Consider the following 24303-nt stretch of genomic DNA (forward strand, 5'->3'; position numbering starts at 1 on the left):
TCGCTGTCATGCACTTCCTCACCTTCCCTCTCGCTCTGTTCCTCCCCATCGCCATGAGCATCTTCCCCTTGTATGCCTTCATCCTCGCCGTGGACTGTGGATCGGACCCTTGGGTTGTATCACCCTCCTCAAAATCGAGCCTTGGAACAACACTGTGAACGAGGACTGGACAAGATATATACTAGCATTCATACTTGTACAAATAATAATAGCACATCTAGTTTGAGGTGTTGGTTTATCTGTATTTTTATTTAGAGCTCAGTTGATGATAGCAAATTCTATCTTTTCCACATTTTAAACTTTGATCGTAATGGAAAATATGGTAAATATATGTTGACAACAATGCTAAAAAGGTGAAACAATCTTTGGCAATTTTGAGGTGTTAGGATGATAAAGTACTCCCTTCGTTCCACAATAGTGGAGTTATTTTGTCATTTTAGTACGTTCATCATTTCTTTTTCTATTAAAAGTTAACACATTTATTCTATCTTACTTTACTCTTTCTTCCTTTATTCTATCTTCATCTCTCTTCCTTTTTATTTATTACTTAATTCTTCATTACTTAACTTACTTAACATAATTTTTTTTAAATCACATGCTGAAAAAAAACGCCCCCACTACCATGAAACAAAGTGAGTAAATGATTAACTGTCGAATGATGCTAATAGGTGATATTTATATGCATTTTGTGCACGACTACAATCGCTTCTCCTTTAATCCCGATTTTAAGTAGAATTAAACTTATTTCTAATTCGATCAGATCCCTAAGTCCTAAGAGCATTTTCAAGAGGCAAGGTAAATGGAGAGGTAAAGTCTTACAACTACCATATTTTTCTTCCTTTTATGAAAAAATAAATCTATAGGGGAAAAGGGTTTTTTTTTTTTTTTGATAAGCTAAAAATGCTCAAGCCAAAACAGTGGCGAGCCAAAGAGTACAAAAAGAAAAGTCCCGCAACAAACCAAACTAACAAAGACAAGCAAAACAAGGGCTAAACACCACAAAAAGAAAAACTCTACCAAAACAAAGAGGTCCTTGCAAAACGCACACCCACGCAGCACACCCAGACGAGTGGAAAGAGCAGCACACAAAAAACAGAGAGAAGACAAGAAAAACGCACCGGAAAACGCTACCAAGTCAGGCCCAAAAAAAAGCGAGTGAGCACCTCTTTGCAGCTTCTGTGGCCACAATGTATTTGAAGTTTTATCGAAGCTATTAGTCAAGAGACCCTTTTTAGGGGAGTTCGAGCACCAGCTATTTGCTCGGGTATCTTGGAGTTTTCCATCCTCTGATGTCACTAAAATTTTCCATTGCTTGCGTCGGGGAGAATGGAAAATTTGGGCACCATCCTTTCACCCACATGCCTAAGCACCAAAAAAATCGTCTCTCTTCGAACTCCCAATTAGGCTTGAATGCTTGAAAGGTGATCTTATTTCGAATATCCCAAATGGACCATGTGATGATGTAGAACATGGAGATCCATAATTGCTTGTCAAAATTATTAAAGGATTACCGAACCAAAAGAGAAGACATATCCTTGTATGATTGAGGAGGCAGAAAGACAAGTTCTATTGTTTGCAACAATAATACCAAAACCTGCTGGAGATCTTGTAGGTGAAAAAGAGGTGATCAATGATTTCTGGTTCCTCCATGCATAGAGCACATCGATCATCCTCAATGCCAGCAAAATTTAACATGTGCAATCTTTCTTTTGTGTTGAGTCTTCCTTGGAGAATGAACCACAAATGAAGCCGAGCTCGTGGTCGGGCGCGATTCCTCCAAGGTAGTCGACCTATGTATGACGGTGAGCTATCCATCTCCATTCGCTGACCAACTTGCAAAATAAAGTTGGATACCGAGAAAGTATTCGACTTATCCCCTGACCACACCCTCACATCCCTCGTGTTTGCTCAAAACGAAGACTGATTCACGGCTACAAGGAGGTCACCAACTAAGTCTTCTTCCCATGCAAAAAAGTTTCCTTCTCCATTTGAATATCCATTTCCAGCCTTCTTCTTCCCACTCACCCATATGCTCTATAAGACTTTCTTTTTGCATTGATAACATAAACAATCTAAGCAAGCGGTTTTTTAGACTTTCGATCCCTGTCCAATGATCGAGCCAAAAACTTGTACACTTTCCATCGCCAACTTTTACAAGAATGCCATTGTTAGCAATATGCTGCACTACCTCGTTAAATTCACTGAAATCAGTGACCTGGCCCCAAATACTTGTTAAGCTCTTCTTATCCATCTTCTGAAAGTCCCCGAGGTATTCAATATGTGGTTGGATTTGACAATTTACTTCCACAATGGCTTTTGTTCGTCAGCGAACCCCCACCACCACTTGAACAACAAGGCAGAATTTCTAGTAGAGATATCACCCACATCCAGGGGCGTAGCCACCTTATGAGGACATGGGACAATTGCCCCTCCTCGTCCACTCATTTTCTTATATGTTTATACATAAATTTTTAATTATGTACTTTAACCACACTAAATGCCCCTTCTCAAATATATGAAATTTTCCTATGTATTATATTTTTGCCCCTTCTCCAATAAAATCCTGGTTTCGCCCCTGTCCACATCCGAACCTCCGTGATTGTCGGTTTTTGAATGGTTTCCCAAGCTATGAGATGGTTTTTAAGATGGTATCTCTCAAATGTGTTATAACTAATATATTAGCTTTTTTTCATGAAAAATCATTCTGTAAAAAAAATATTTGAAAAAATATATACTTCATGTTTTGGAATGCATCTTGTACTATTTTTTACTCGATAATTTATCTTTTTCTATATACTTCCTTTGAAATTTATTCCTTTTTGAAAGGGTATATATCCATTTTTTAGAATGGTATTTATATATATACCTTTACCCCCTGAAATGCTCTAAATCGTAGAGATAATTCAAATTATTCAATGTTAAATGCATGAATTGATTTTTAAAATAGCATGATTGTAGACAACAAAAGCCACTGTGTGCAATCGCAGTGACCATCACGAATCACGATTACCGAACATATTCTCAAGAAAAATGTAAAAAAGAAAATAAACGACAAAGAAAATCTGAATTAGAAAATGTGAAAATTCACATTCAGGCGACATTTTACGATCCAATCAATCGGTAAAAGAGAAAATTAGGAAAAATGAAGAGAAGGAAAAACCTTGAAACCCATTCGTCTGTTGAAGAAGAAGAAGAAGATGAAGATGACGATGATGACACCAAAAAATTCTCCTCCAGAAACCCTGATTCACAACGATCTCTACCCAAAATATTTATTTTCTGTTTGATCGCGCGCATTATCAATTCGTTGCTCGTGCAGACATACTTCAATCCGGATGAACACTGGCAAGCTCTTGAAATAGCCCATCGAATTTCGTTTGGGTAAATCTCTCTCTCTCTCTCTCTCTCTCTCTCTCTCTCTCTCTCTCTCTCTCTCAACTACACAAGCATAAATTTCACAGTTCATCTCTTTGAATTGTTGATTGAAAATGTTAGGTATGGGCATCTGACATGGGAATGGGAAAAAGGCATAAGGAGCTACTTGCATCCACTTATCTTTGCTGCTCTGTATAAAGTTCTTGCCTTTCTTCATCTTGATTCTCTCTGGTTCATGGTACACTGTCAATTTCTTGCAATTCAACATTTTGCAAAACTTCAATTTCTTTTTCGTGTTACATCCTCCCTTCGTCCCATAGAAATAGGCTAATTGAGGGTGGCACGGGTTTTAATGCGTAATTGACAAAGTAAAAGAGAACGTGAAAAGGTTTCCATAAATGGATATAGACTATTTCTATGGGACATACGAAAAAGGAAATTCAGCATATTTACTACTACTGGAGTACTTTTTTTTATTGTTATTGGTTATTCTACATTCTGCTAGCACTGGTTTTGTTGCAAAATGTGTGGCATTGATGTGATCTTGCACAGATAAGGTCTCCTCGGCTGTTGCAGTCGATATTTGCTTCTTTTGGTGATCTCTACGTGTACAAATTTTCTCGAGTTCTCTTTGGTGGTAGTGTTGCTGAATGGGCTGTATCCTTGCTTTGCTTAAATGGTTTTTCTATGCTTCCAAAACTGTTTTTTAATGGAGTACAAAGATTAGTGCTACTTAACTCTTTGACAGCTCTTCGCACAGCTGAGCAACTGGTTCTTGTTTTACTGCATGCCTCGTACCTTTTCTAATAGTTTAGAAACCGTTCTCACAATTGTGAGTTTATACTGCTGGCCCTGCTTGAGAGGGACAACAGCCACTGCACTTCCATCTGGTTCAAGAAAGTATGCCCTGGCTATAGCAGCAGTAGCATGTGCCGTTCGCCCTACAAGTGCTATCACATGGATTTATGTTGGCTGTCTGGAGCTATTTTTAACACGTAGTAAGCTAAAGTTTCTTCTTCTCGAGGTTGTTCCTATTGGGTAAGTCTGCTAACAACCATACATGTTTGTTTTTTGTTTCGTTGTGCTTAGATCTTAAGCGTTACCATAAAAGCTTTTGTAAAATATTGCTTCTTATTTGTAGAAATTAGCTCAATTATTCTTCACCTCACCTCTACATGGGAAATGCAATAGATTAGTGTGTGCAAGATGAAGTTTGGATTATTGCCCCGTTGCTTAATCATATTTTTGAGAGAGAGCCTCTTGTTTTGGAACCATGTTAGAGGCTGTAAACAATAAAGGTGATTGACCATTAATCAATTGGAAGTTGATCAGCAATCCAAAGCACATGCAAGTAACCCTATCTTTTAAACTGAGAGATCGTTATGACACTGCTGACATTAATGAACATAAAGACAGCATTCTGCAAATTACTAGGATTATTATGTTTTGAGAAAGCAGACTTAAGTTACAGACTTACAGTATCTTTGGATGTGATCAAGATACTTCGCTATGTTTAGAGCCAAGTATTAAGATAACTTATGTTAGCTCATGTCTTGTCTCTCAAATGAAGGTTTTTGCTACATTTCTTTTGACATCCGAACTGTGTAGATAACCGATTTAACTTTCCAGTTGTTCTTGTCCTTTTATTGCTACATATGTGCGTAAACCACTTATGGGCAATTGTTTGAGTTAAATTCTAGCTGTTTTATTTCTGTGATTATCTTGTAAAGAAGGGCCTTCATGTTTTCCATTTATTTTGAAATCATTATCTTTGTATCAGGGGGATTGTGCTTGGTCTTACATTGTTATTGGATTGTCAGTTCTATGGGTCATGGGTGATTGTTCCTCTTAACTTTCTAAAGTTCAATTTCTTCTCATCTGGTGGAGACTATTATGGAACGCATGCATGGCACTGGTATTTGACACAAGGTTTCACTGTTATGCTCTTTACATACATACCGTTTACTATTGCGGGCATTGTTAAGTCCAAAGAGTGGAAGCTTCCTGGATTGGTCCTATGGGTTCTGGGAATTTATAGCCTCCTTGGCCACAAAGAGTTCAGGTACATTTGTTTTAATGGCATTTTGCGATATGGCGTCTAGTGCTTCCTTCGCCATTAATGCCTCTAATTATCATCAGACTCCAACTATCAGGTTTGTTCTTCCTGTGCTTCCAGTAGCATTGATGTTCTCGGGTTATTCACTAGCCAAGCTAGGACGAGCAGAGATATCAAAAGGAGATTCAAATCCCCATATTAGGCGTGCCCCGAAGCTGGAACTGGCAGTCCTTTTCCTGCTCATAACTAACGTCCCAATGGCGTTATATATGAGCATGATCCATCAGGTACGTCGATGTTTCTGTCACTGAGGATGGTTTTGCTTTTACCTGCTAACCTCTGCAGTCTGCAGAGAGGAACCGAGGATGTCATGAACTATCTCGCGGAGGAGGCCATGAAAAATAATGTCGAAGGCATACTTTTTCTAATGCCTTGCCATGCTACACCATACTACTCCACTCTGCATCGCAACCTTCCAATGCGTTTCTTGGACTGTACGCCAAGGTGAGAACGTGAAATTCGAAAGTTTGAAATCTATTACTCACATTCAACTCTCTTTATTTACTCGACATTGCTCTGAACAGTGATGAGAAAGGAATCTTGGACGAATCTGAACAATTTTTAGGGGACCCCGCTGGTTTGGCTACAAAGTTGGCCCAAACTTGGAACCGGCCGAGCCACATTGTTGTATTTGATGCAGAAGAGAAGCCATTGAAGGAGTTTCTAGCGTCACATAATTTCAAGGAGGTCTGACATTTCAATGAGTTCTATTTTCTCATCTTTCTTAGATATGTCTGACTCGTAGATTTGAAAGGTATGAGGTTGACAGACTGAACTCATAAACTTGCAGATTCGAAGATTCTTTCATTCTCATTTTAAGGTGGATAGGGAGTTGCAAGCTTCTGTCGTTTTGTATGGTTTTCTTGGCCATTGAATAGGCGATGGTGGCTGAACAAGTCAAGAATTAGTGGTAAATTTTTCGAAGTAGCAGTGTCGTGGCCCCTTTTTGGGTGATTGATTCGACAATTTCGTCATCTTTGAGTAGCTGAATCTAAATATTCTTTCTTTTTTTTCCCTACAAATCGATTGTAATTATGAATAATGTTAATGGTTCGTGTTAAAATGACAACCCCTCTTAAAGTGACATCGTGACACCACTTATACAGCAATATTATAAACGCTACACAACAATATTCAATACGCTTGTTGTCTAGCGTGTTGGATATTGCTGTCCAAGAAAAATTGTTGTATAGTGTATAAAATATTGTTGACCGTCTTTTTTAACTTTTTTTCTTTTTTTTGCCACATGGCAGCTTATTATTCGTCCACGTGTACAAATGACTGACTAGAAATGGTGGTAAGGTGTTATTTTAAGAGGTGGTAGCACTCTAACATGCCCCTAATATTAATACTCCCTCCATCCCCTATTAAGAGTCACACTTTTCCATTTCGGTCCGTCACTCATTAAGAGTCACACTTCATTTTTACCATAAATAGTAAGTAGGTCTCACATTCCACTAACTCAATTCACTCACATTTTATTATAAAACTAAAATAAAAAAATAGGTCTCACATTCCACTAACTTTTTCAACCAACTTTTCTTTACATTTCTTAAAATCCGTGTCCGGTCAAAGTGTGACTCCTAATCGGGAACGGAGAGAGTAGTTATAAAAGAGCCATATACATAGATTGTCAGTCTAGGCCCAAAAATCTATATCTATGGAAAGAGTTTACAACTGCCTCTATTCCATAACAGTAGAGTTTTCTTTTTTTCTATTTTGGGCGTTACATAATATTATAGACATTTCTTTTTTGAGTAAAAATTAACACATTTTCTCATACTTAGTTTTACCTTTTTCTTACTTTATTCTTTTTAATTTTGTCTCATCTCCTACTTTATTATTATTTTTATTTAATAGATTATACACTATTTTCTTAATATAAAAATATATTATATTCATTATTTAGGGCCAATAATATGACATGCTACTTCTTTCTCGCCTCAAAATAGGAGTCTATTTTTGTAAAAAAAAATCGTCCTACAATAAAGTCATTTTTAGTTTTAAGGTACCATTAGGGAGCAATTTTCATGCTCTAATTTGAGATTTGGAGTAATATTGGAGATAGTCAAAGAACATCTCTAACTATTTACACCAAACTTAAATTCATTTTAGGGTATGGTTGAATTGATAGATAGGGACATTTAGAGTGCATTTAATGACCTTTTCTGGTGTTTGATTTATTGATTAAATTATCTAGGAGACCCGCTCAATGGGCAAGGGCCCATTGAATTAAGGCTGAAAATGGTTGTTTTATTATCATGAAAAATATAACCCTGGTTGAAATTACTAATATAGCCCTCAGTCATAGATATATAGAAAAAGTCAAAGAATAGTTTTGAAATTTCCTACTATAAACAACAAACTAAACATGTGTCATTAAGGACTATAGATTACATACCATCAATTCAAACACTACAAATAGAAATGAAAAACCAAGAAAAGCATTATTGCAAATTGGTTGTGTTCTTAAAGATAAACTCCAATTCAAACATACCTTTAGGCCATGTTTGATTTGTAACATCCATGACCCGAAGTGAATATATTAGTAATTGCATTATTGCATACACATACGGTAACATGAGAATGCATGTGTGTGGGAGGAAAAAACATACTTATATGATATAGTAACATAATTATAGTACCTATATATTATTAATAAGGAGGTGGCTTATATTATCAATTAAATAAGGAACATATAGTTTTGAAGATAGTGTACATGCGTGTCAAATTTTAAGATTTGCATGCATAAGTATATATAGAGGAGTGCCATTTGTAATAATTCAAATTAAATAAAATAAATGAAAGGTTTTGTAATATATGTGGCCATTTATTAAACTTTCTTGCACAAAAAGCAATAAATTGTAGGGTTTTCTTTATATTAAATTATTTACAAGGGTTCGGAAGCAATAGTTATTTAGTTTTTCCATGTCGGCCAAACCGACTTAAACATATACATATATAGTTCATTAACAATTCATTTTTTTAAAAGGGAGGGAGGAAGAAGAGTTAAAAAGGGAAGGGGAGAAGAGAAACAGAGGATTAAAAAGAGGGAAACTAGTGAAGGAAAAAGAAATGAGGAAGAGAAATATTATTTCAATAGGAGGAAATTTTGAAGGAACAAGGGTCGTAGATGGCAAGATGGATTAAAAGGTTCAGACAACTATTATCGTAGTCAGGTGTGTATAAATCACACTTTTAATTTTACATATTTTATGTGATTGATTGCTATGTGTTAAATTAGAGTGAATATTTGAATTATATGATATGAACCTGAAATAATTATGTCTTATTTGATATTGATAGTGTAATATGATGTGCATATGTGATTTATGCAATGGATATGTTTATCTTTAGTATTGGAATTAATTGATGGAATATATGGATATGTAATTGGTGCAATGTATATGTTTGACATATGGTATTGGAATACTTAAATCATTGGATTAAAGAGGATCTGTGACAGTCATGTCCTGGGTCTGATAGCAATGGCGATGGACCTGCGGGTCATATACAATGGCAATGGGTCATATATACAATGGCAATGGACCTTCGGGTCATATATATATGTACAAAGGCAATGGGACCTTCGGGTCATATACAATGGAATCCCGGGCAGATACCAGGCTTGATTTGTCACAAAATAATAAAATGGAATAGATTGGCATATGCATATGAACATGAAAGTATTTATGATATTTGATGTTTATTTATATCTGTATTGATTAAAGAATATGGTTGATAATTGTGATGTAAAATTAAATGTATGGTTTATTTTCACTGAGTTGTGACTCATGCAAACAAATACTATTATTTTTAAGGAGTAAGATATAGTTGATTTTTTAATTTACGTGAGTTATGTGTATTATCAAGATTGGCAGTTGATGCATTTCTTTACATGTAAATAAGCCTAATAAATGATGATTTTTTGTAATTATAGTATTTTGGATGGCGAAATGATTAATATGTGATTTCTTTACATTAATTTGTATATATTTATAACAAATAAATACGTCAAAAAGGTTGGGGTGTGACAGTTTAAGTGGTATCAGAGCAGGGATAAGGTCTCGTTGGGATAATCTACATTTGTATATATTATGTGAAATATATTAAGTACTAGCCAAACGAGAAAAGCATGAATAAAATTTTGAAAGAAAAGAGTTAGGATATTGTCCTTGAACCATCACAAGATTTAAAGTTCTAACTACAAGTATTTTGTCTTGAGAAAATCTTGATTAGAAAGTATATCAAAGAGGTATATCGAGTTAAAAAAAAGAAAGTAAAAAAAAAGAAAAGAAAGAGTTAAACAAAACTAGTAATAGTTTGAACAGAATGAAACACAATGTAAGATAGGAGTAAATGTTTAAATATATGAAAATTCGATTCGAGTGGGCTACAAAAGATATATCATTGTTTTATAAACATTAAAAGGATACCAATCAAATATCTTACCTCATATTGAAGTTGTGATTGAATTTTGTAAATATAGTGAGTATTGAACTATAAGAAAATGATAGTTAGTGCTATGATAATAATTAGATTTCTAAATGTTTAAAAAAAGAAAAAGAAAAAAAAAAAGCATGTTGTGATAGATTTGGTAGAACATGTTTGTAAGGAAAAGGGTGTCATAGAACTTATAATTATAAAAAGTTGGGAAGAATGGATATAAATTATATATGTATAAAAGAATGTCAATGATATATTAATTGATGAGAATATGATAGTAGTGCCAAAAGGAAACTAAAGCATAGTAGAAGTGTATACACTTGAAGTATTTTAATATCACTAGTGAATAATAAATTTTGTATTATAGTATATCCTAAAGATTCATAAATGGTGTGAAAGAAATTTTCGATAATCTCTGTAACATCCCGACTTTTGCTGTCATGTTGTTGTTCTTGAAAGAGCGATGATTTTCAAGACAAAGTTTTTATCTTCGTTTAACCTTTTTTTTTCGAAGCTTATAAGAATTTTGACTTTTGCGGTTGATTAAGAAGAATTCTAATTCTTTGTTTGAGCCAATTTACTACTGAAGCATTTTTTTCACCTAAATTAATTCTTTTCTAGCCGAAATGGTTAGTTCTTTTAAGCCCAAGAGATAAAAATGTTTTGGAGCCCAACAAGTGATTGGCTTTGAGCCCCAATTCAAAACTTCACTCCAAAATAACGGTCGGCGTCTCTTCCTTCTCCCAAGCGTGACTTATGATCTTTCATGTGCACTCAATAGTCACAAATGGACCCACGGGTCATATATACAATGACAATGGACCTTCAGGTCATATATATGTATAAAATGGCAATGGACCTACGGGTCATATATACAATGACAATGGACCTTCGGGTCATATATATATGTACAAAGGCAATGGGACCTTCGGGTCATATACAATGGAATTTCGGGCAGATACTAGGCTAGATTTGTCACAGAATAATAAAATGGAATAGATTGGCATATGCATATGAACATGAAATTATTTATGATATTTGATGTTTATTTATATCTGTATTGATTAAAGAATATGGTTGATAATTGTGATTTAAAATTAAATGTATGGTTTATTTTCACTTGAGTTGTGACTCATGAAAACAAATACTATTATTTTTAAGGGGTAAGATATGGTTGATGTTTTAATTTACGCGAGTTATGTGTATTATCAAGATTGGCAGTTGATGCATTTCTTTACATGTAAATAAGCCTAATAAATAATGAATTTTTGTAATTATAGTATTTTGGATGGCGAAATGATTAATATGTGATTTCTTTACATTAATTTGTATATATTTATAATAAATAAATACGTCAAAAAGGTTGGGGTGTGACATGATTGTCAGGATTCTGTTTGGGAAAGTAATCTGATTCCTTAAATTTTAAATTCATGTGTTTGTTTTGGTTTTTAATCAAACTGAGAAAGTAATCAGATTCCGAGAACTAAGAAAGCTAGTACAACTTTCCAGGATTCAGAATCCTAACTTTTCATGGATATTCTTTTTCCTAGTTTTAGGATTCTTACATATTTAATAATAATAATAATAATAGTAATAATAATATTATTATTATTTACCATATTAAAATAATTTAAAATTATAAATCATACTTAATTTCAATATAATAAATAACTATAATTTAAATTATCATTATTATAACTATTTAATTATTAATATTTGTATATAATTGTTATTATAATAATAATATTGAATAATTTATTAAATAAATAAAATATAATTATATAATAAATAATAAATATTATTTAATTAATTAATAATTAATAAATAAAATCGCAATGTAATCTTAAATTATAAAAATTATTTAATTATAATATCCTTAAATAATGTGATAATAATAATAATAATTATTATTATTATTATATTTATTATTATAATCATTTATAATTATATTATTTTATATATGATAGATAATCGATATTTAAACTATCCATCGTAATAATAAATATAATAATATATTTATTATCATTTTTTAATTAATAATTTATTAAAAATTTTATATTATTATTCTTTTTTATAAACAAAAAAATAATAAGTATATTTATAGTTTGATTTTTAAATTAAATATAAAATTTAAAATCTTGATATTTTCCAAATACATGAAAGTAAAGTTACTAGGAATCATATTACTGGGATTCAGTTTCCTAGGAATTATTTTTCTTGCCAGCTTTACTTTCACGCCAACCACAGCATGTCCCTAGTTTAAAAGTCACATCAAAATTACTTATACTCACAAAATTCACAAAATTTGAGAAAGATATTTAATTTTGTTTGTGTAAACTAGAAAATGAGTATGTTTCGTTCAAAAACCCACAATGGGATGAGTTTTGCAGCTCTATTGGAGCTATTTTGAGGTTTAGAATATCATTTGAGATGGTTTAAGGACATCAACAACCTCATTTCTTCATTATATTGTCCGTGAACTCCATGTCACTTTTATCTCTTTTTTTACTCTACAAATAGCTCACACAATCCATCATTCTGGATCCTACTTATTTTTTATTTTCTTAATACTATTTTTTTTCCTCTGACTTTATATTTTATGAATTTTATGGTTGTTGCATACTTATTTTGAAATTATGTGCGAAAAATGAAAAGGGAAAACTTTACTAAAATGTCCTTCAGGAGTTTGAGGGTATTTTCAGGCAAAAATATTTAAGTAATAAAAAAAAATAGTTTAAATAATATTATATCAAAATTGAAGGACCTTTGGTGCCGTTTTTAAAGTTTTAGTACCTTTTGATATCATCAATAGTTGAACCAGAAAAAGTTGTTCACTCTACATAAAATTGTCTCCATATCAAATCAAATTTGCACAATATTAAAGTTTAATTTCAAATCCTGAATGAAAATATTTTTCATGGAGCAAATTATACAAATTTTATATTTCTGATTATGAAAATTCGATCATCATCTACATAACAGAAAAAGAGATGAGAGGGAAGAGAGAAAGAGAGGAGAGGCGCTTTTAGGCTCAAGGTAAAAACAAAAATTAAGGACCTTAAAATAATATTTTTTCATTCAGAGATCTCTGACGATATTTTTTCTAGTTCGAGGATCTAATAAGGTGCAAAATATATTTTCAAGGACCAAATTCAAAATTCACTCTTACATTAAAACTTATATTGTCCCCAATTCTTTATTTGTTGGGGACATAAAGAGTACATTCTAACTTTCTCATTAATATCCCAGGACATAACTCTTAAAGACTTTTGATATATATTCTCCTAGTAAATATAATACTTCATCCGTTCATGAAAAATAGTCTCATTTTTTTATTTTAAGATATCCATAAAAAATAATCTCATTTCTTAAAACAGAAAGTTTCTCTCTCACATTTTTTTCCATTTTTTCTCCACTCTCTTATACTTTATCCACTTTTTCTCTCTATCTTTCTTACTTTACCAACTTTTTCTCCCACTCTCTCTAACTTTATCAACTTCTCGTTAAAACTCGTGTCGTCCACAAATTAGTCTATTTTTTGTGGACAGAGGGAGTACTTCCTTCGTCCGTCGTTGTTTATCACAATTAATTTTACTACTTTTGGTAATGGACCTCATATTCCACTAATAATCATAACTTTAAATTATAGGAGTATTAAAAAACTAAATTAATTATAAATTTGTAACATAATAATAATGACAATATAAAACAATAAAAATTGCACTCCATTGAATACTTAAATATGTAAGAATCCTAAAATTTAAAAAAAAAATACATAGGAAAAATTGAGAGTCACATCTTGGAAAATTATACTCCGTGTACTACTGCTACTTTCCTTGTTTTCAGAATTCTAATTATTTTAACAATTTAATAAAAAAATTAAAATAAACACTGTATTCTAAATATTTAAAAATCAAATTATTTTTACAAATGAAATCCGGACAAACAAACATGGCTTGAAGGAAATTTACAAATAATCTGGTTGGTTTTAAAGTTGTCGTCAAAACAGTAAAAAGAAAGTAAAATTTCTCGTTGAAATTAAAAGTCAATACTCCACAGTGTTATCATGTAGTACTAGTAATAAATTTAGTCCTTGTAGTAAATATTGCTACAAGTAATAAATTTAGTCCACTTTTAATTATGCACCAATGGTTTGATGCGCATTGACGTTTATAGTACGACTTAAGAGCCATGTGTGTGCATATCTGTATTTCACCCATTAAATTCCAGCAATAATGATTACTATTGTTCCAAAAATGAAATATAGACATATATAGACACGTATGCTGGAGTATACTGTAAATATTTTAGAATAGTCAACTAACACTTCAAAATTAAAATAAATCTATAGATTTAATTTGCTGATGTGTTAATTATAATTATGACAGTCAATTAAGAAAGACAAATATTAATTACTCTCTCTAAGTCAAACAATTATTTTTGGCAAAATACATTTATTCACTTTTAATTTACTTTATTATTCATATTTCAGTATTTACCTTATTTTATTCTCTTAGTAAATAATACTACATTATACCATTTGTCCTGCCATAAACGAGACATTTTTTGGATACTTTTAAAAAAATACTCCTTCCGTTTTATAGTAGTGGCGTTTATTTTCGGCACGCGATTTAAAAAGTTGTGTTAGGTGGGTTAAAAAATGGAATAAAGTAGAAATGAAAAAAATAGAGAGAAGAAGAGAGAATAAATTAAGAAATAGTAAAATAAAAGTAAGAGTAAGTAAAGTAAGTGAGAAGAAACGTGTTACTTTTACTAAAAAGGGAAATGACTCTATTACTATGGAACAAAGAGAGTAATATTTAGTAGAAAAGGTGGATAGAAAAAATAATATGAAAAAAAAAAAAATAATAATAATAATAATAATAATAATAATAATAATAATAAAGTAAAAGAGTAACTATATTATTTTTTTCTAAAAAATAAATGACTCATCTATAATACTAGAATAATCCGAAAAAAAGAATAGACTTAATGGGATGCATTGAATACTTCATAAATCATATAGACATTCACTCCTATATTTAGAAAAAAACGCCTTATCTGGTTTGTCAAGTACCATATTTAAATTATTTTATACGGTCAAGAAAATATCAAATAAAAAGAGGAAAGAAGTAATAAATAGAATTCAAATCTGATTAACCTATCCATCTTCCCCATTTAACATGTACTATATATTATAGAGAAAGAGAGAGGCATGGTCCTAACATACATATATGTCTACATAAAAGCAGCATGCATAATTGTTCCTCTTTGAATACGTCTGTTTAATATCCCATAAATGCCTCATCATATTCATTCACATGTTTCCAGCATAGAGTGTTGAAAACATCCCTATCCATCATTCTCATTCTTCCCTGTAACTTTTAAGAATAATTTAGTACATTTTCGTTCCGTACTAAAACATCATAAATATATATAGAGAGAGAGTAACTGAGTAAGGGCTAATTAAGGGTAGAGAGCAATGGAGTGGAGAAGAATAAGTGATGTGTTATACTTGCTGATGATAATGGTGAGTTCTTTAGCAATCAGCATTAATGCATATGCTGAGGCACAGGATCTTGACCGCATAACGGCGCTTCCGGGGCAGCCGGCGGTCAAGTTCTCCCAATATTCCGGCTATGTCACCGTTAACGAAGAAGAGGGCCGCGCCCTCTTCTACTGGCTCACCGAGGCTGCCGTTGATCCACACACTAAACCACTTCTTCTTTGGCTCAATGGAGGTTCGTTCTTTCTTCTCAATTTATTCATTTTAGTATTAACACAATTTAATTAGTCATGAAAAAACATTATAGTAGTAGTATTCATTTGTTGAAAGCCACTGCACTATAATCCGTAATGAGGGTATATTAGTAGTATTTAATTTCTATAGTAGTTTTTGTAAAATATATAGTGAAACTGTTAACTGTAAAATACTAAAAATTGTTTTAACTTTTTAGTTCACTGACGTTTTGACACAACTTTTTGAAGACATGTATGTGTGGACCATAGTTCTATTCAGTATGGATATATGAGTATTAATTTAAGTCTTTTTTTTGTTACTTTGATGGAATATTTGCCATCTACTTATATCAATGAATGTTTCTGAATTTAACAGGACCAGGATGTTCATCAGTGGCATATGGTGTATCAGAAGAAATAGGGCCATTTAGAATCAACAAAAATGGTTCATCTCTCTATCACAATGAATACTCATGGAATAAAGGTACCACAACCACTTGAATTTTTCTAAATTTTTTTCCAAAAAGTGTTTTTTGAGACCTCAAGTAACAAAAAATGGTTGGGGGTGCAGTGGCAAATATTTTGTTTCTTGAGTCGCCTGCCGGCGTTGGTTTCTCCTACACAAACACGAGCTCCAACCTGGAGGACTCCGGGGACGACAGAACAGGTACATTCCACATCCATTTTTGCATTATTAGGCAAAGGTCAGAATCACATTGAAATTAATTTGGTGACACAGCTGAGGATGCTCTGATTTTCCTGAGAAGATGGATGGATCGGTTTCCACAGTACAAATCTCGAGAGTTCTACTTAGCTGGAGAGAGCTACGCAGGGCACTACGTCCCACAGCTGGCAAACAAGATATATGATTACAACAACCATTCCTCACAACCCATCATCAATCTAAAAGGATTCATTGTAAGCCCACTTTCACTCTAAATATTCAATGAATACTACTCGTATATATTCGACATGTGAAGCGAAGATTTATATGTCGTGTAGGTAGGAAATGCGGATACAGACAGCATATACGACTACATTGGAACCGTGAACTACTGGTGGAGCCACGCGTTGATATCGGATCACACATATAACTCACTTTTGAAATTATGCAACAACAGCTTCAAAAGCACTTATCCGAAATGCGTAGACATTCTGATCTACGCGGATCAAGAGATCGGGAAGATAAATCAGTACAACATATACACAGAGGCGTGCAATGTAACACAAGCCGGTGGAGGAAGAAGCAAGCGCTTTCTACACTACAAGAGAGTTGCACAGTCTACTACTGGATTCGACCCGTGTACAGAGAGCTATGCTGAGATATACTACAACAGGCCGGATGTGCAAAAGGCGCTGCATGCAAACACGACCGCCATTCCATACAAGTGGACAGCGTGCAGGTAATACGCTAAATCATAAATAGCTAACAGAGAGTATACTACTACAATTAGCTGCTTACATATAACATATGTATGTAAAACTACAGTGATACACTTTTCAACAACTGGAAGGACGCTCCCGCTTCAATGCTCCCCGTGTACACAAAATTAATCGCTGCAGGCCTTCGAATATGGGTGTTCAGGTGCAATCCTCATAAACATAAACAAATTTCATAGCAAATATGCACAGAAATGAAACATTGTTTTAGAAAGTAACCCTAACATTTTTCTCCATTGCAGTGGGGACACAGACGCGATCGTTCCTATAACTGCAACGAGGCTATCTCTGAGCCATCTCAACCTCAAAATCAAAACTCCATGGTATGCTTGGTATACTGGTGGCAAGGTAATGAATGAAATTCATATAAATTCAGCAGATATTATTAGCAATATACGCAGTGAAATGAAACAAGAGGTTTTTACTTACAGGTGGGAGGATGGACGGAGGTGTATGATGGGCTAACGTTCGCGACAGTAAGAGGAGCCGGGCATGAGGTTCCTCTGACTCAACCTGCTAGAGCTTTCAAGGTTATAGAATCATTTTTGTCTGGGAAAGAGTTGCCGAAATCTGAGTAAGATAGAGCAAATGTGGTTTGAAGAAAATGGGACAAGGATATTATATCTACAACAGGTCTTACAATAGGAGGAATGGATCATTCAAAATTGATTGTATCTCAAATTTACATGCCATAGTACTAAATAAAGCTATTCATTCACATACTTCTTTTAAGCCAAGAGAGAGTTATGTAAAAGTAAACATTCCTATACTCAACTACTCAAGGTAGGTCGCACATTCTCTCCTTCATTGCCTGTAACAAAGGATATTTAGACCAAAACTTAACAAAATTATGAATAATCTAACAAGCATACTCTTTTGGTGTGCTTCTTTATACGCCTCATTGATCAAAAGCGAAAAGTTTCTGTCCAAAGAAGAAAACAAACTTAACCAACAATTACAAAAAAATATGGATTAAACCGAGAAGGATGAGAAATGCAGCTAAAGATGGAAGGATCCAGCTACAGGTGAGAAATGCATAAAGCAAAAGGAAAACTTATGTTCCCTCCGTCCCATAAAGTTTGTCCTAGTTTGATCCGACACGGGTTTTAAAAAATTGTTTGACTTTATATTAAATAGAGATGTATAGTGGAATAGGGTCTCAGAATGTTTTAAAAACCGGACCGGCGAGCGAACCAGCGAGGCTACTGGTTCACGGTTCAACTGGTCCAACCGGTCGAACCATCGGTCGAACCGTTTTACTGTAGCATTTATATATATATGAGTATATAATTAAATACATATTTATTATAAAACACTTGATTTCAAAACATGTAAATAAACAAGCATTAATGCAATATCTAATTTAATTTTAAATAAAATATAGATATATAAGTATAGATAAAGCATATACTCCCTCCGTCCCACTTAAAATGCAACATTTGAGAATCGGCACAGGATTTTATGTAGTGTTGTTTTGTGAGTTAATGAAGAGAGAGTAAAGTAAGAGAGATGAAAAAGTAGAGATAGAGTTGTTTCCATTTAAGGAAACGTTTCATTTTTAATGGGACAACCAAAAAAGGAAAACGTTGCATTTTTAATGGGACAGAGGGTGTATATACCAATTCTTAACGAGTAATACTAGTAATGTAAAAATACATATATTCATATGTTTATTATACTATGTATTATTTTTTATGTTATGAACACTTCTCCCATTATATATTCTTGTTATTTTATTTTCAATCTAAGCATTAGTAATTAAAACTATATTTGAAAGTTAATTAAGATTTATTGATTTTAGTTATGATATAAAATATGTATATAGCTGTTAATTATTCATATATAATTAGTATATAGTTGATAGTTGATATATTATGAAGTAGTACATATTAACAAAACAAACTATATCCCACATTGAAAAAGTAAAGGCAAAAGATTGTAAAAGATGACTATAAAACAAGCTTTTCATCCCACATTGAAAAATGAAAGAACAATCTTGTGGAATACTTCTATAAAGAAAGACACAAATGATTTTTTAAGCTAGTTTTTATAAATTTCATAGGCCCAATACAAGTATGGGTTAATATGAAATGAAAGTTTAGTCTACATTTTTTTAAAACTGATTTTTAATTCATTTTTAAAAATAAAAAAATTTGATAACCGGTTAGACCGGTTCCCGGTCCAACTGGCTGGTTCACCCGGTCCAAAACGGTTCAATGCTCCACCGGTTTTATATGGTGAATTGGATCGGAGAGATCACCGGTTTGCGGCCGAATCGGTCCGATCGGCCGATCCAAACCAGTTTTTAAAACACTGGCGTCTCACATTGGGAGAAATGGAGGGGGTGTACTAAATGTCTTTTTTTGGTAGATTCTAAGTGTGACAAACTTTGTGGAACGGAATGAAATGGTATAATGGGACAAACTTTATGGGACGGAGGAAATATCTTTTACACGGGTTTCCTTGACGAAAGTCAATTGAAAATCATACTGCAACTCTATTTCTTATTGTACTAGTCATTCACCAGAATTAGTCTCTATCAAATTTTGATAAGTTTTTTCTTTTTATAAAGGTGTAGTTATTTTCTATTAACCATACTTCAATCGCTTTTTATCTCTAACTCTATCTCACTCCCACTTTATCAATTATGTACACCCTCGACCCATAAAAATATGTGTACTTTTTTATTTCCGTTAGTCCCATAAAAATATGGATATTTATATTCATGAAAAGTTGTCCCCAACTTATTACCTATATACATCAATTTATTTACAAACTTATACTTCTATGATTCACCATTACGATTCATTAGACCATATCTAGTACTACATTAAAACCTAAAATGAGATAAGTAAATGTAATTAGCTCCAACGGTAATCAATTTTTGAGTTTGGATTAAAAAATACATATCTTTAGGTTTACACTTAATCAAAACAAAAACTTTTTCAAATTTTGTGAGTAAAAAAGGTATAATATAGAGAATACTATTTTAAATTTGAGTTTAATGTAAATGATTAAAGTTAAATCATATTTGATGTGACATTCACGCTAAAATGAGTTTGAGTTTAGTATAAATGATTAGAGATGCTCTTATAGCATCCACAGTCATGCTCTTCCCCAAGAGCATGGTTGTGGACCCGGACCCACATTTATTCATTTTTTATTCTCTGCTCTTCTGTAAGAGCACAACACTCACATCCATGTTCTTCCACAAGAACATGCACAATGGTCCTACCATTCTATTATTCAATTTAAATAAAAACATTTCCACAATATTAAAATGCACTAAAAATACATGAAATACTATTACAAATTACTAAAAAATTAAAAATTACATAATTAAAATCCTAAAAATTAAAAATTAGTACATAATTAAAATCCTAAAAAAATTACTACCTCCGTCCCCCAAATTTTGACACAGTTTACTATTTCGGTCCGTCCTTAAAATTTGACACACTTCATTTTTTACCATTTTTGGCAGTGGACCTCATATTCCACTAACTCATTCCTACTCACATTTTATTATAAAACTAATACTTTAAAAGTAGGACCCACATCCCACCAACTTTTTCAACTCACTTTCCATTACATTTCTTAAAACCCGTGGCGGGTCAAAGTGTGTCAAAATTTGGGGGACGGAGGTAGTACATAATTAAAATCCTACAAATTAAAAATTACATAATTAAATCCTAAAAAATACATCCGTGGAAATATAAAGAGGACTAGCCAAATGGCGGTATCCCCAATTGAGCTCGGAGAGCTCGTATCATTGCGTGATGTGAATCAAGTTGCTCGGGAGTCATCCGAGCCGTATCGGCCATATTGATTTGATCCAAAAGGACCCACAACGAGTTGGTGGGGGATGGAGACGGCACAAAGGGAGCGGGAGCAGCAGCGGGAGGTTGCGGCGCAACGGCAGTTGGCCGTCGCCTGTTTCCTTCCTTGCGGTCGGCGTTGGGAACTGCTCGGGCTGGCGTCGGGGCTACCCAAGTGTGCTCCGGCAAGCCGGCTAGCCACCTCATCCTCGCCGGCCTCGGATAGGGATACCGACCTCGACCGTTTGCTTGAGGAGCTGGAGGAGGATGCGACGTCTCCCTTATACTTCGGATGAGTACGCACTTCCTGCCAAGCATCGAGATACTTGAATGATTTGTGTTAGAAGATATTCCATGAAATCAGGGATTTGATATTGTAGCATATTCTACCGAAAATAGAGGAGAGAAATTAATTGTAAATTAGGTTTACCTTGTATAGATGTTATGTAGCCTATATAATCATGTATTCCGTCATTCTAAATCATTGAATAAGAACGACCCTTTCCTCCGACCCTTTGGTTTAACATGGCCTCAGAGCAGATCGATCTTGGCTCAGAAAACTTTCATCACAGCCAATAATACCTATTTCTCGACCCTTTCAGACCAAATCAAGCCCAGAATACAATCCCTACAACCAAAATGTCAGATACAGAAGACACAAAAACCAACCCAGAACAGATAATCAGCCTAAGGAATAGCAAAAGTATCACTGTTGCATTCAAATTGAATGGAAGAAACTACCCTCTTTGGTCTCGATTGATCAAAGTAAAGATTGGAGGCCGAGGAGCCTACTCATACATCCGAAACGAGCCCCCGGAACCAGGAAGCAAAGGGTTCGATGTGTGGGAGGAGAACGACTTGGTGGTGTTCTCGTGGATCGTCGACAATATTGGAGACAACATCATCGCCGATTTCGCACACCACCAAACATCCAAGGCGTCGTGGGACAGCCTAATGGTGACCTTCGAAAGCAAAGCAGATCGATACCTCATCTACGATCAGGAAGAACAAGAAATCAACATTAAACAGGGGAATCTTGACTTAGAAACATATTACCGGAAGATTCATGGTCTCTGGATCAACATTGATAGGTGCCAGAAGCAACCAATTAGCTGCTGTGACAAAGGAATTGATCAATTCCGTGCACACTCAAGTGATAAGCGACTGATTAAATTCTTGACGGGATTGAATCGGGAATATGATTCAGTTCGACGGGAGATATTGAAGGAAGAACCCCCCATCAGTGGAAGCTGCCTACGGCATGGTGAAGAAGGAGGCGGCTCGACGTCACATCATGCCACCGACGTCTTCTTCGCCTACCGGAGACGCCATCGGAGGAACCGATTCATCATTTGGGGGGGAGATCGGTCACGGTTTGGTCGCCAAAAGCCAACGCCCATCAAATCGAGGAGGTCCGCCACCGCCACGCTCCGCCGCTACCAGCCGGCCGACGGGAAATCGCCCAGATCGCCCAGATACATCAAAACTTTGGTGCTCTCACTGTGGGAAGCAAAAGTACACATGGGAGACATGCTTCAAGCGATTGGGCTATCCAGAATGGTGGGAGGAACGACAAAGGGCGAGATCGACTCAAGCCCAGGCAAAGCTAGCCGTCGGGGTGAACGGCGAAGGAGGTTCGCGGAGAAATGATGGGGAGACTACTGGGCAGGGAACCGGAGTTCGATCGGACGGTCAGACGACCGGTGGCAACGTGCGAGGAGCGGGCAATTTTGCAGAACGGACTGAATCGGGAAACGGCGCCGCCCAAGGAGGTATAGGGTTTGGGTTAAAACCAAACCCTAAGTCTAATTTCTCATATTATACTTTTGACCCTGTGCAGAATAAGAAATTCTATAAAGAACCCCATGCCATTAAAATTCGAACCCCAGCTGATTATAAATTCGAAATTGGACCCCAAACTTCTCAGATATTGCGAATTTACCCGGATTATGTGTCAAAAAATCGGTTTGCACCCTTATCTTCCGCTGCATTTCATGTTCAAAATTTATCTGATAGAAATTCAAAGGGTTGGATTTTTTATTGTGGGGCAACTGATACCATGACACCAGACAGGAATGATTTCAGTGATTTCAGTGAGGAAAAAAAATCATATATAAAAACAGCTAGTGGGGAATTAATTACTGTTGCCGGATCTGGCACAATTCAGATATCTCCTACCCTTCGACTTATGAATTGCCTATATGTTCCGACTTTGTCTCAAAGGCTGATGTCTATTAGTCATGTGACTAAAGAGTTGAATTGTACTCTCTTATTGCATCCAAATTTTTGCATTTTACAGGATATTCAGACGAGGAGGATTCTTGGGCGTGGCACTGAGAAGGAAGGGCTCTACTACGTGGACGAGATAGCTCAACATGGCAGTGCTGGCTCACGGATCCACGAAACAGGAAACTTGGCTTTGGCACCGAAGACTAGGACACCCTTCCCCTGGTTATTTTAAATTACTATATCCGAACCTTTCTATTCCAGCTGATTTTTCATGTGAAACTTGTGTTGTGGCTCTTTTTTTCATGTGAAACTTGTGTTTTGGCCAAGAGCCACAGACAATCTTTTAAACCGACAAACAATCGTATGAAATCTATGTTTTCTTTAGTGCATTCTGATGTGTGGGGTCCTGCACCAATTGTTGGGGGGCATGGTTTTCGATATTTTGTGACTTTTATTGACGACTGCACTAGAATGACGTGGATTTATTTCTTGAAACATAAATCTGAAGTATCCGATAGATTTGCCGTTTTCTTTAAACTCATCCAAACACAATTTCATACCACTATCAAAACTCTTAGGTCAGATAATGGGAGGGAATTTGTCAACAGTACCATGAACCAATTTTGTACAGATAACGGCATAATTCATCAAACTTCTTGTGCTTATACACCGGAGCAAAATGGGGTATCTGAAAGGAAAAATAGAACCATTTTAGAAATGACCCGTGCCTCATGATTGAGTCCAAAGTCCCGAAATATTTTTGGCCAGAAGCAGTTGCCACATCCGTATACCTCACGAACCGTCTACCTACCAAAACCCTTAACATGAAAACCCCTCTCGATATTCTATCCAAACAAGCCAACATTCCCGAACACCTGAACCTCCAACCCAGAATTTTTGGCTGCACCGTTTACACCCACATCCCTAAACATGAGAGAACTAAACTTTCCCCGTGCGCAACTAAATGTGATTTTGTAGGATATGGGATAAACCAGAAGGGCTATCGTTGCTTTGACCCTCACACGAAAAAAATTACCACCACCATGAACTGCAATTTTTTGGAAACCGAATTCTTCTACCATACCCACCTTAGTAGTCAGGGGGAGAGTAATCCAGGTAGTACTATGGACTACCTAAGTTGGG

At 34.7% G+C, this 24303-nt stretch overlaps 2 protein-coding genes across 2 annotated transcripts; both read left to right on the forward strand.

The window, feature by feature from the left end:
* Window positions 1-2981: 2981 nt before the first annotated feature.
* LOC125192510 (mannosyltransferase APTG1-like) lies at window positions 2982-6575 on the forward strand. Its single transcript, XM_048090107.1, has 9 exons — window positions 2982-3381; window positions 3496-3613; window positions 3928-4032; window positions 4124-4413; window positions 5156-5437; window positions 5529-5718; window positions 5784-5935; window positions 6016-6178; window positions 6282-6575. The coding sequence occupies exons 1-9, from the start codon at window positions 3143-3145 to the stop codon at window positions 6363-6365; spliced, it is 1623 nt and encodes a 540-aa protein (XP_047946064.1). The 5' UTR covers window positions 2982-3142; the 3' UTR covers window positions 6366-6575.
* Window positions 6576-15419: 8844 nt separating this feature from the next.
* Window positions 15420-17838, forward strand: LOC125196796 (serine carboxypeptidase 24-like). Its single transcript, XM_048095422.1, has 8 exons — window positions 15420-15678; window positions 16053-16160; window positions 16248-16343; window positions 16416-16594; window positions 16679-17079; window positions 17166-17261; window positions 17359-17464; window positions 17548-17838. Exons 1-8 carry the CDS (start codon window positions 15420-15422, stop codon window positions 17692-17694), a joined length of 1392 nt encoding a protein of 463 aa, XP_047951379.1. The 3' UTR covers window positions 17695-17838.
* Window positions 17839-24303: the final 6465 nt, after the last annotated feature.

This window comes from Salvia hispanica, chromosome 6 (genome assembly GCF_023119035.1).
Source record: "Salvia hispanica cultivar TCC Black 2014 chromosome 6, UniMelb_Shisp_WGS_1.0, whole genome shotgun sequence".
NCBI lineage: Eukaryota > Viridiplantae > Streptophyta > Magnoliopsida > Lamiales > Lamiaceae > Salvia > Salvia hispanica.